General features: G+C 43.5%; 1 protein-coding gene across 1 annotated transcript in view; it reads right to left on the bottom strand.

The window, feature by feature from the left end:
* BECN2 (beclin 2) overlaps nucleotides 1–1107 on the bottom strand; it is a 4173-nt gene extending 3066 nt beyond the window's left edge. Inside the window, exon 1 of the mRNA XM_019647558.1 lies at nucleotides 4–1107. Coding sequence (XP_019503103.1) covers nucleotides 4–1107 — 1104 coding nt within the window. The remainder of the gene's footprint in view (nucleotides 1–3) is intronic.
* Between the last annotated feature and the right edge of the window lie 11459 nt (nucleotides 1108–12566).

Genomic DNA, 12566 nt, shown 5'->3' with positions numbered 1-12566 from the left:
GGCCTCTTCCTTGAATTGCTGCATGCAGTCCAGGAAAGCCATCATCGCCTGGTCAAACTTGTTATACAAGAAAGCACTCTGCCCACTGTGGCAGAACAACGGCAGCTCAGTGGTGTTGTCTGTTAACGACTTCAGATAGGAATGGTTTCCGCAGGGGATGAGTTGAAACCTCTGAAACTCCAGTCCAATTGAATGAGACAGGGCACTGAGCAGCAAGGCTGTCTGTCCCCAGGCTGCGTTAATCTCGTTCCAGCACACGGGGACAGTGGGGAGGCAGCCCAACCTGAAGTTATTGATGATGGCCAAGGGGCCATCATGGCGGATCTCAAACGTTGACCTGAAGGCGTTGGCTTTCTCCAGCCAGTTTAGCTGGGTCTGGGCATACCGCAGCCGGTTCTCCATGCTCCTCAGCTCATCTTGCAGTTCCAGTTGTTGCCACTGCAATTTACCGTACTCCCTCTGGTCCTGCCTTTCCTGCTGGTCCAACGTCTCCGTCTCTGCCTGGGCTGCCTCAAGAGCCACTGCTGTTCTTTCTCGGCTCTTCTCCACCTCCTCCAGCTCCTGGACCAGCCTCGCTTCCTCCAGCTCCAAGTCTTTCAGCTCCTCCTGCAGCATCTCCCTCTCATCCTCACTTATGCTCTCCCAGGTCTCCAAACAGTGTTTGTAGCTCTGACTGTCAGATTCTGAGATAGTGAGTTGGGTGTCCAGCTGCTCTAAAAGACTGTCAGTACAGTCTTGACACAGGGGGTGGGCCAGATCTTCTTCACCCGAAAGGATGTCAAAAAGGCCCCTAGTGGTCTTCTGGATACTATGGAGAGTTCTCCCAGAGCCCAGCTTGCCAAGCAGGGTAAAAATGTGGGAATTGTACCTGAATATCCTGCCATCACCAGGGAGGGGCCTGCAAGAGGCACTGTCCTGTAGCTCTTCAGTATCTGTCTCCACCCCAGAGGTAGGGCCTTCCCCCAGGGTTTTCCCTGGCTCCCCCTGAGCTGAGGGGAGCTTGGAAGCTACAGGTTGTTGGTTGGTGTCAAGGCCCAAGGTCTGGGCAGATTGATTCAGCTTCAGGGGCTGGCTGCAGCACTGGCAAATGAAGCGGACACAGGACATGGTGAAGGTTTGACTTTCAACTTTGATTCTAGGTTTTCTCTGGCTCCCCAGTTACTTCTCTGTTGATGCTTTTTAAGCTACTCTAGAAGAGTGATTCTCTTAAAATGCATATCTCATCTTGTCACTCTCCTACTTCAAATCTTCCACGGGCACCCTCTTTAGCTAGACCTCATTAGCAGCTTTCAGACAAGAGAGTCTTTCTAAAAGGAAAATCCAATCATCTCACTGTCCTTCTTTAACATTTGCAAGGCGTATCTTAAGAGTAATCTTTCTTAAACTATAATCTGATCACAGCACTTCCCTCCTTAAAATGTTTAATGCCCTTATCTTAGCTTAAGATAAAGTCTTATCATCTTAGCTTGACACCAAGGCCTCTGCCCATGTTTCCAGCTCCTTCTCGTCCCATTTCCTGCCACCCTCGCCCATGGGGCTCCTGCGTGTTCTTGCATTTCAATTCTTCCAACATATCCTCTTGTTCCTTCTGATTGGAACCCTCTCCTTCCCCTTCTTGACCTGGATAACTCCTACCCATCTTTTAGGGCTGGGTTAGATGTCACACCCTCCAGGAAGCCTTCCCTGACCACCAAATTTAGACTCTCCACTCTCTTGACAGACAACATTCTTTATCACACAGTAATGTAATGCGCACACATAGAAAAGAGATTTGTGTAATTAACAAATCAAATCAAATAAGTAGCTTGGTTCTTACCATCAGCTCAGCCAGAGGCTAAGATAACAAGATTAATACGCCAAGCATTTGCATAACCTAAAAAGACAAACCAACAAAAAAAATTTTACAAGTACATTGACTTCTATCAGTCAGCCACCCAGTTAAGCACACTAACAAGTCAGAGATACTTGATCTAAAAAACCTATAAGCTTTTAACCTGGTGGAGTAGAGCATAAAATTAACACAGAAGGATCCAATTCCTCAACCACCGTAAGGGACAGAAGACCACAGAAGGCCACAGAGTCCGCAGGAGGAAAGTGGCAGCCACGCCTACTGCCCTGGCAGAGGGAGGCAGGAAACCCTCCTGCAGATTCACCTACCTGGCTATGGCCTGGGACTCTCCAACACTGGACTACATGTTGAAAGGACCTTGTTCTAGAAGAAAACACGCTTTCTACTGACCACGCTTTGCTGCAATCTTCAAACCCCACCTAACTCAAGTCACTGTCATGATGAACTGGTAATTTACACCAATTGGTTAATCACCCCTTAGCCTTCCATGCAGGCCCTCACCAGTGTCCTATCTGAACCACAAAATTATTGGGAAGTGGGAAGACAGGGAGGACAGTAAGGTGAAACGAGGTTAAACCATTAATCAAGAGACCCTCTAGCCCTCATGACCTCGCCGAAGTTCCCCTGCATTAATAAATAATAGAAGCATCCTCTAGAAGTGGATTGCAGAGCCACAGATGAACGTCAATCCCAGAATTGACTAGATGTGGATCAACCCCTCAAAACCGCTAAAACAATAATCCCTGTTTGCTATGAGTTTAGAGGTAAGGATTGCACAGTGCTGCAAGTGGTGCCGGATGCCCTCTGACATATAAACCCTGGGGTTGGTGGGCAGGCGTCTGCCACACGAAGTCTACCTTTCCTCACCCTGACACTTTTCCCAGAAGCACTGGGGAGCAGCAGAATAAGGAACCGCTTTCAATGTCACAGTCGGTTCTGAGTCCATATTCTTCCCTGGGAGTCACCCAGCAAAGGGAATTCACTGCTAACGGCTAAGCCTCATTTTAATTACCTCCACTAAAACCAAGGCACACCTGGCTTTGAATTTGAACTAGCCTAGAGGGAAGATGTCTCAAGCTGGCTAAGGGGACACAGTTGTGTAGGAGAGTGGGGGTCGTTTCAGACTCTGGGTTAGGTGACAACTGAATAAAACCTCCAGGATAATCCGGAATCCAGCCGTGGGGCCTCCATTAATGAAGGAAGGGGTGGGACTGGAGTGTTGCTCTCAATAAAAAAGGAAATTCCTTCTTATTCCTGGAGACTTTCCCTCCAGCTGTTACCTCCTCATCCCAGGATCTCTTTGTAAGGACTGAGCAGGACCCAAGAGAAGAATTCTGTGGCTCGAAGGGTGTTTGGGGGCATGGGTTTTTGCAATGCTGGATGGCCAGTACCTAGATTAATGATCTTGTCCTCACTTCCGTTTCAAAATTTGATTATTTGGGATGGCTTCTTTGGAAAGGCTTGTCTATACTTACTGTCTCCAGTTCTTCTCCTTTCTTTTCTCTCTTAAGCCCACCCTAATTCAGCTTTATACTCAGCACTCTATAGAAACGCCTCTTATCAAGATCACAATGTTACTTGAGTTGCTATATTTAAACTTGGTGGAATAGGAAGTAAGGTCTTCAGCTAAAATTGAGGATGGGGCAAGAAAATAATGGAAAAACAAAATAATAAATAATGAAATAATAATATAATAATAATAATAATAATAATAATAAAAGTGAGGTTGGCACAGAAGAAAACATGTGTGACAGTCACCTAGACAAGTAGGAGAGTGAACAGATGAGAGAAATGGGACAATTGCTCTTCAGTTGTCAAGGTCCACATGTGACTCCCTATCATGAGTGGGTGTACATTTCTCTCCAGCCATGAGTGTTGCCAAGCAAGCAAGACTAAACCAGAGATATGAGGCAGAGGAAAATGGTTAGGAAGGTGGGTGCAGTGCATACTGGGAAGGAAGGACTGGGGTGGGAGGGAGAAATGGTGAAAAGGTGATTGGGTTTAAGTGCTTCTCTTCTGGGGATGTTGACGGAGTGCTGGAGTCCGGGTGTCAGGATACCCGATAAGTAAATACAGAAGGCAGTCAGAGGGGTTGTATGGAATGACAATAAAGGAGAGCTTGATTCCCTAAGTCTACAATCGTCTTTCCTTCCCCATCCTAAAACAACCTTCCTTTGGTGCTCCAGGTGTATGACAGTACTCAGGAGTCAGACAGTCTTGGATTCTAATCTTGCTTACTTAACAGGTTACTTAACCTCTTCAATGCTCTGATTCTTCAGTTGAAAATGAAACACAAGCCATTTTAGAGGATTGCTTTGATGATCAAACAAGATGCTGTTTAGAAGCTGGAACATTAGTTTCCTCTTACTCCCAGTCCCCTCTGTAGCCAATGCCTGGCTCGCTCCTTCTCCTCTCATTCCTTGAAACGTCTCAAAAAAGGAACGTCTACTTACTGTTTCCAAATCTTCATCAAATACTCCCTAGGCCTTTGCAATCTGGCATCTGTCTCCACAATTAATGGAATAAAATGGTTCTTGCTAAGATCAGCAGTGAACGCTTAAATAGTACATCCCAAAGCATCTATTCTGTCTATTTCCTAACTGGCTTTTTATTCTTTTAACATTTGAATTGAATTGCCATCTTCTCTTCATTGAAAGAAAAAACCAAAATCCTTATTTATATTTCAAAGGATTGCTGCTTTTAATTCTTCTAAATTTCTGACCTCCCTTTTCTAGCCTGCTGATTCTTCCTTCTTAGCCTGACAAGAGACTCCACATTACAAAAAATTTTTAAAAAAGCTCTACCTTTACTATAAACAATTGTCTTTTACTGAAGCTTTCAAAGTGTGAATAAAAGCCTCTTTTAGAAATTCAAGGCTTTGTACACACATGTTCATAGGTGTACAACATTATTCACAATAGTCAAAAGGTAGAAACAACCCCAATGTCCACCCATGGATGAGTGGATAAGCAAAATGTGGTATACACACGAAACGGAGTATTATGCAGCCTTAAAAAGAAAGGAAATTCTGACTCATGTGACAACATGGATGAACCTTGAAGACACTATGCTAAACAAAATAAGCCATTCCCAAAAGGATAAATATTTCATGATTCCACTTAAATGATGCACGTTGAGTAATCAAATTCAGTTCATAGAGACAGAAAGTAGAATGCTAATTGCCAGGGGCTTGGCAAGAGGGGATGGGAGTGTGATACTGTGACTTATAAGTAATATGTATTTGGTCTTATTCCCTTTCCCCTCACAAAAGCTCCTAAAACCCTTGGCATTTCCTAGGTGTTGAAAGTGATTAAGGTATTTTTGTTATGTTAATGAAGTGAGTTTCGGAAAGTCCCCCTCCTTAACCTTAGAATGGGTGCTGGTTCCCTGGGGAAGGAACCATGATTAGAGGGTTAGTACTTTCAGTCCCACCCCTAACCTCTAGGGAGAGAAGAGGCTGAAGGTTGAATCAATCATTAATCATGACTATGTCATGAAGACTCCGTAAAAACCCAAAAGGAAGGGGTTTGGAGAACTTCCAGGGTAGTGAACACATGAAGATTCAGGAAAAATGGTGCAGTTGGGGAGACCATGGGTACTCCGCGCCCCTTCCCCATAACTTGCCCTATGCACCTTTTCCATCTGGCTGTTCCTGAGTTATAGCCTTTTACAGTAGGGTTACCTAGAAAGTGACATGTTTCTCTTGTTACTGCACTAAAGGAGTATGTTTGCTTGCGCACGTCAAAGCCAAATGAGACATGAACAGGAGTTGCAGCAAAGAAGGTAGAGGTTTACTTAGGGAATTGACACCAAGCCCAGAGACACAGGTGAGCTAGTGCTCAAAGATCTGGCTTCCTGGCGGACTCTAGGGAAAAAAATCATTAGTCCTGGTAACGAAGGGGGTTGGGGTAGTGGGCAGTACGGATTGGTTGAGGCTAGGGTAGGAAGTAGTTGATCATGGCATCAGGTCTTGATGTCAGCCATGGCTTCATCCTGTCTGGTTTTGTGAGGATGTGGTCAATGGGGTGATCCTGCTTTTGCAGGTCTGGGGCTGAAACATAACTGGGGGCAAGATGTTATCTTTAGTTTGACTGAAACTGTGCTCTAGTTTGAGATCTAGTCATTGTACCTTTGTCATGGTCCATAGACCTGAAGCTCTATTAAGAGAGTTTCATGCTGTCAGAACCTAAGGGCTTCATGATTAAGGAAGTGGACGTGCAGTATGTGCAAATGTGGGAAGATTTGGTTGAAAGAAAGTAAATGAGCTATAGTTCTATTAGACTGAACAAAGCCAGCTTGGATTAAGGACAAAGTCATACCAAAGAAATGAAGCTCTGCGGTTACACTCTGAGTTCAGTGAGCTCCGTTAGCAAATAATCAAACCCAAGGAGAGGGCTGTGGGAACCTCTCATTTATAGCCTGTCTGTCAGAAGCCCAGGTGACAACCTGGGCTTACGACTGGTGTCTGAAGATGGGGCAGTCTTGTAGGACTGAGACTTTAGTGTGTGGATCTGATGCCATTTCCAGTACACGGTGTCAGAATTGACTTGAATTACAGGACACCCAGCTGGTAGCTGGTGTCAGAGAATTGCTTGGGGAGAGGAAAAAAACCCACACATGTGTTGGAAGTAGAATCTAGTTGGTGTCAAATATCAGGGAGTTAGTGGTTAGTGGGTACAGAGTTTTACTTTGGGAAGATGAAAGAGTTCTGGAGATGGATGGTGGTGATGATTGCACAACAACGTGAATGGACCGAATGCCAGTGAGCTGGACACTTAAAAATGGTTAAGATGGTATTTTGTAAGGACTAAAAATAAAATAATAAAATAAATGAAAGAAACTTTCTCAAGCAGCAGTATCTTGGGGCAATAGAATAGCTGTGAGGAATTGGCTGGGAGAAACAAACTTTCCTCTACCCTCCAGGTTCATATGGCTGGTCTAATGATCAAACAGACACAAGACAGAGAGAGGATAACCAAATTTAATCCATACGTATGTATGAGAATCACACATACATGAGAGAGTCAGAGACCCCACACTCACAAGAGGTTCAGAGATAAAAAGGGAACCTGGGTGTGTCAGACATCGAGCTAGGGATGAGGTAATGCACCTTGGTGGCTTCAAAGGGTCATTGCAGGATAAGAGCAGAGGTTTAGTAGGTAAGTAGAAGTTTGCCCTGCCCTATAGGTAGGTCAAGAGAAGTTATCTCTGATAATCTCTTATGGGCAAGGCCTCCAATTCCTGGGAATGCCCCCAGGAATTTAGCAAATACTAATGCAAAACCTCTGTAGAGGAAAGCCTTTGCTTCTGTGAACACCAGGGCTGAGAATCATACAGTCAAAGATAACGAAGCTCATTCTGAATGAGAACAGCTAAAACAACAGATGACATAAACGAACTTCCAATGACTTTAAAAATTGGAATTATAAGACAAAGATTGTTCTAAAGAATGATTAGAAAACTTAAAAATGTGAGACACCCTCAAAATTATCAAAGAGAAACAGGAAATTACAAACTGGATCAGACATTTGAAAAAGAAACAAAAAGGAGCTTCTACAAAGGAAACATTCAATAACTGAAATAAAAAATTCAATGTAATGAATGTGTTTGGAAGCCAAAAGATAGTTAAAGATTTAGGAGATAGGCCGAAGGAATTATCCACAATGTCACATGGACAAAAAAAATGGAAAATATGGTAGCAAGGTTAAGAGACATAATGATGGAATAAGATGGTCTAACATTCATTTAATCAAAGTCTCAACTAGAGACAAGAAAGAGAATTCACAGAAGCAATATATGAAAAAAAGAATGGCAGTGAATTCTATAGAACTGACGAAAGATTCCAATCCACAGATTCAGGAGGCCTAATAAATCCCCAGTTGAATCAATGCTTAAAAAGCCATACCTAGATACATCACAGTAAAATTGCAGACAATAGAAGTTACTGGGGAATATTAAAGAAGTTAAAGAATAAATAATTATCTTCAAAGCAGTTACAGTTAGATTGAGAGGTGACTTCCCATTACATTGAGATATAATAGAATAAAACCATCCATATGCTGGGAAAGAAATAACTACTAAGCTAGGACAACATGTTAACTTAAAAATAAAAGGCCAAAGGGCCAGCCGAGTGGTGCGAAGGTTAAGAACTGGCTTGGGATACCAGAGGGCCCCGGTTCGGATCCCACATGTGAGGGCCAGTGACGCTGCCCTCTAAAAAAAACAAAACAAAACAAAAATAAAAGGCCAAAGTGAGAGGTAACAAGCATTTTTTTGAGAGCCAAAAGAATAGCTATTTGAGAACACTGATTCAGGCAGAAACCCTAATAGTGTTCGAATTAGGAGGCAAAGGCAAAGGGTATTTATGAGAAAAGAAAGGGGAATAATTGCATGAATAGAAGGAAGGAATTTCTATAGGTGCAGATAAGCTGATACAGTGATGCTCACACTAAAGAATTTAGACTAAATATTACATGTAAAAAAAGGTAGAAAAATGTATACCACGCAAATACTTACTAATGCCCCCCAATCTATACAGCTTTATTAATATCAGACAAAATTGACCTTAAGGCAAAAAGCATTATAAGAGATAAACAGAGATATTTCATTATGATAAAAGGTTTAAATCACCAGAAGATAAAAGCCAGGTTAGTCTATGAACAAAAAGCAAGGCAGGGTTTATGAAAGCAAATACGGAGTCTATGGACGGCCCTCCCCCACCTTGTGTAAAATTGGCTCATCGATACCCTCCATTACTCACTCACATATAGTTAAACAAAGTTGAGTTTATTGACTCCTTGCAACAAAGGAGTGATTATATATATAAATATATATATATATTTATTTATTTATATATATAATTATATATACATAATGAGAGAGAGAGAGAGAGAGACTTTAACATGGCGCTGGGACCTGCCATTCAAATTAACATCACTGTTATGTTATCCGCACCAATAGAAATGCTTTCCTTCTAATGATGTATTGTTTCCCTTTCCTTTCTCATAAATATCCCTTGCCTTTGTCTCCTAATTAGAACATTATTTGGGCTTCTGCCTGATTCAATGCTTCCAAAATAGCTTCTCTCTCTCTTCCTCTCTCTCTCTCTCTCTCTCTCTCATCTATCTATCTATTTATCTATCTATCTATCTAATATATCTATCATCTATCATCTCAAATAAATGCTTATTGCCTCTCATTTTGGAAGGCCTTTTTATTTTTAGGCTAACAGGAGAACTCACGCCACGGGGAACTGTGGGACATTCCAGCAAGAGGGCTTAGGAAGGAGTTACAGGATTTGGGCCTGTGTGAGATGACTTGGGGACCGTTTAAGGAAGCAGGGTTTTGCTAAGGATTGGAGGTAGGAGTGATTCCCTGATTATCTGAATTATTATCTAAAAGATGGGAAGAATAAATTGTGGCTAAAGCTCTAACTGGTCAGAAAGCAGCAGTCACCCATTAGCCAGGTTAAAGAGACGTCTGGTCTTTTTCGTGGTTTCGATGACATTCTTGCTTTTGTCTGTGTTTAAACATGATTATGGAGTGGCTTTGGTTTTAATTTTTTGGTTTTGCATAATCATCGTGGCTTTCAAGAGATAATTTTCCTTTAAACTTACATTTTTATTTATGAGGTTAGAGACAAGTTTGGTAAATCAGGAGGTTTAATTTGGGGGCTCAAATGAGTTTGCAAATATTTAGTATCAGGGCCAATTCCCCTGCGATGTCTTTATTCATACATCCACGTTCTTCCTTAGCGTGGATCAGCCACTGGACTGCAATACTCATTAAACGGACACAACTGCTCCCTGAACATGGCGCTTTGTGAGTGAAGTGTTTTAATATCCTCTGATGAAAGTCGAGAATAAAATTAATTCAGTGTCTATCCCCCTTTTTTTTTTTTTTTTTTTAGCCAAAAGGTCTGTTCAAGATTTTGTGGCTGTAGCTTAACAGCTGTGACTAATTTTATTCGGTTACCAGGAATTCCCTCCTTTCTCCTCCCCTGGTTTCCATTTCCCTCCTGGTGGTTTGAGTCCTCTGCTCCCACCAGTCACCTGGCCACTCACTGCTTTGGGGATGACCTCATTCTGGACTCCAGTTGCCATGGCAGCACCAAGAGTTGGGAAGGCTGTTGCTTTCAAGGTCTCAGCAGTTCTTGTCTCTGGGTGACTAATGCAGGGTCCCTGTGGTTAGCATTCACATCTAAGACACTCATTTCATTTTCCAAGTTACTCTTCCCCCACAGCTATACCTAATCACCCTTCCCCATTCTGGCCTCTCAGCAGGGTCACATACACCCATTAAAAGGGTTTAAAATGGAACAAAATAAAGAAGTTTAAAATGGTTTGGACCTTTAAATGTTTATTGGCCAACAATCCATTGCTTGCCCATTTCCAGACCTTCAAAACCTGAATTGGTGCCATCTGGGCGTGGTGGTTGATGCTAGCTTACTCATGGAGAAAATTCAGGGTTCCTGTAACTGGTTGAACATTTCTGAGACTGGCTGCATTCTAGCTCCCCACTCTGCCATCCATCCCTTTATGTCTCCCTATAGCCTGAACAAGACAAAAATTTTAGGAACTTTAGCCCAGATACAGGTATTATATATGCAGGGAGTACAAACAAGGCCCACATACTGCATGTTTTAATAGTTAATTGTTTAAATCAAATTAAAAATGTAAATGAAATTGTTCTGTCTTCCTGCCTTGAACAATACACCTTCATTATTCAAATTTAAAATGATTGACTCCTCAGTGTCCTGTGTGGTGATGTGGCGTGGAAGGGAGGTAGGGGATTGTTGTCCCAGCTCACAGATTCAGCCTCTCTCCCTGCCCCTAACGCACAGCATGAGGTGCCTGGCTCAGACAGGGAAGGGGCCCATGCAGGCCCTGGAAGTGGGTAATTACAAGGGCCTGGCATCCTAGTGCTGGTCAGAAGGGGCATGGATTCTGGGCACATTCCCTTCCACTCGGGGCCCCTGGGGTGGGGGTGGCTTGGCAGAAGGCAGGAGCCAATCTCAATTGTGCTACATTTCAGTTCAAATGACTGCTTGGAGATATATGTGTCTCAGTGGATTCCCATCACTTTTTGCTCCTCCTATTTTGGCTTCCCCTACCTTTCTTATTACTTGCGTTCTTATGCTGACAGTTGGTCACCATCCTCAGTCTGTGTCCCCACTCCCAGGAGACTTGAGGCCATGCCCCAGTGTAGGCTGGAGGAAGGTACCTGAGCTCCAGTCAGGAGTGGGATGTGACTGCCCAGCCTGAGACCTGCACCGCGCACTGCACCGCGCACAGGGGCCGTACACAGGGGCAGCCCCATGTGCAGAAGGCTCTCGTGGACAGATGTGACTTTAATCTGCTGTCGTGCACTTGTGGGGGTGACGCTGCAGGTGAGGGGGGCTCCACTGATAGAGAAAGATGCTCCTTCTAAGGCTAAAGGGAAAAAAGGGCTCTCTCCAGCTCTGCACGCGTAAACCCAGCTCCTGACCTGGCAGCCTCCATTAGATGTTACAGACATTTTAAACCTAAGAAGTCCAAAAAGACATAGTTAGTTTTTCCCTTTGGAATTTAGTCTTTCTACCACCTTCCCTTGCAGGTCTTCCCACCGTTGGTAGTAATGGCAGCAGCGTCCACCAGATTGTAGATCAGGCCTGACACCGGATTTCATTCACCAATTTCTCTCTTTCCCTCAGCCCCACATGCAGTGCCTCAGGAAGCCCTGGCAGCTTAACCTCCAAATCAGACCTTGAATTCGCCCTTTCCCCTGCCACTTGCTTACCCAAGCCACAGGCTCTATCTAGTCTGCACTTCCCACATCCCTCCTGCTGGAATCCCTTTGCCCTGTGCTTGCAACTCTTTAATGACTTCTGATCACAATTAGAATAAAATCTTAACATCATAAGGGTCCCGCCCACTTCTCCACTTGCTTCAGGCCTCATATTTCTCCTTCTTCCCTTTGCTCAAACCCCCTCAACTTTCTGTCAGATCTCAGAACAAAGACAGCACTCTCCAATAACTACAGGGGACCAGCTGGGAAGGCAGAGAGGGACTGGGCACTGGGAGGCCCAGGCTCCTGCTGCCTTCATGCAAACTATCCGTACAGGAGAGAAAAGGGCATGTTTTATCAGGGCCACGTGGGACTCTCAAGCATGATTTCAGAGAAGCAAACACAATGTTTCAGTTGATGGGACAGAGACCCAGAAAACCCTACTCTTCCTCTAAGACTGGGTCATAACGTAGAGCCAAGCTGTAAAATGTTTAAGGACAGAAAGTGCAAGTGATTTGATTAGATCTCATCTCATTGAAGCAGAAGAAAAAAAAGAAAATTCCACATAACCTTTGGGATAATTGATCAGAAAAACAAAATCCAGTCCAGGAAAAGTGAAGGTCAGTACTTGAATCACTGAGATAATTCCGCTGACTCTTGGGGACTCTTTCCGTGACCTGTGAATTCTACAAGACTGTGTGTGGCCTTGAATGATTTTGTCTTCCATAACTATGTCCTCCCCCCCCCCCAAAAGTGCCTCAGAACGCTGAGGAAGAGCACTGGAAATGATAAGTATGGGGTAAGTATGAAAGACTACGTTTCTCTCTTCATTTCTTCAAAATACATACAACTGTTTAAAGCAGAGATGTATAACTTTATATTATGGGGCACAGGATATACATAGATATTAGGAGCCATGCAGGCTGGCTTTACTGAAGCATAACTTGTATTG

Source organism: Hipposideros armiger, unplaced genomic scaffold, assembly GCF_001890085.2.
Source record: "Hipposideros armiger isolate ML-2016 unplaced genomic scaffold, ASM189008v1 scaffold_113, whole genome shotgun sequence".
Lineage (NCBI taxonomy): Eukaryota > Metazoa > Chordata > Mammalia > Chiroptera > Hipposideridae > Hipposideros > Hipposideros armiger.
The sequence above is the reverse complement of the archived record's forward strand: the minus strand, read 5'-3'. Positions and strand labels throughout refer to the sequence as shown.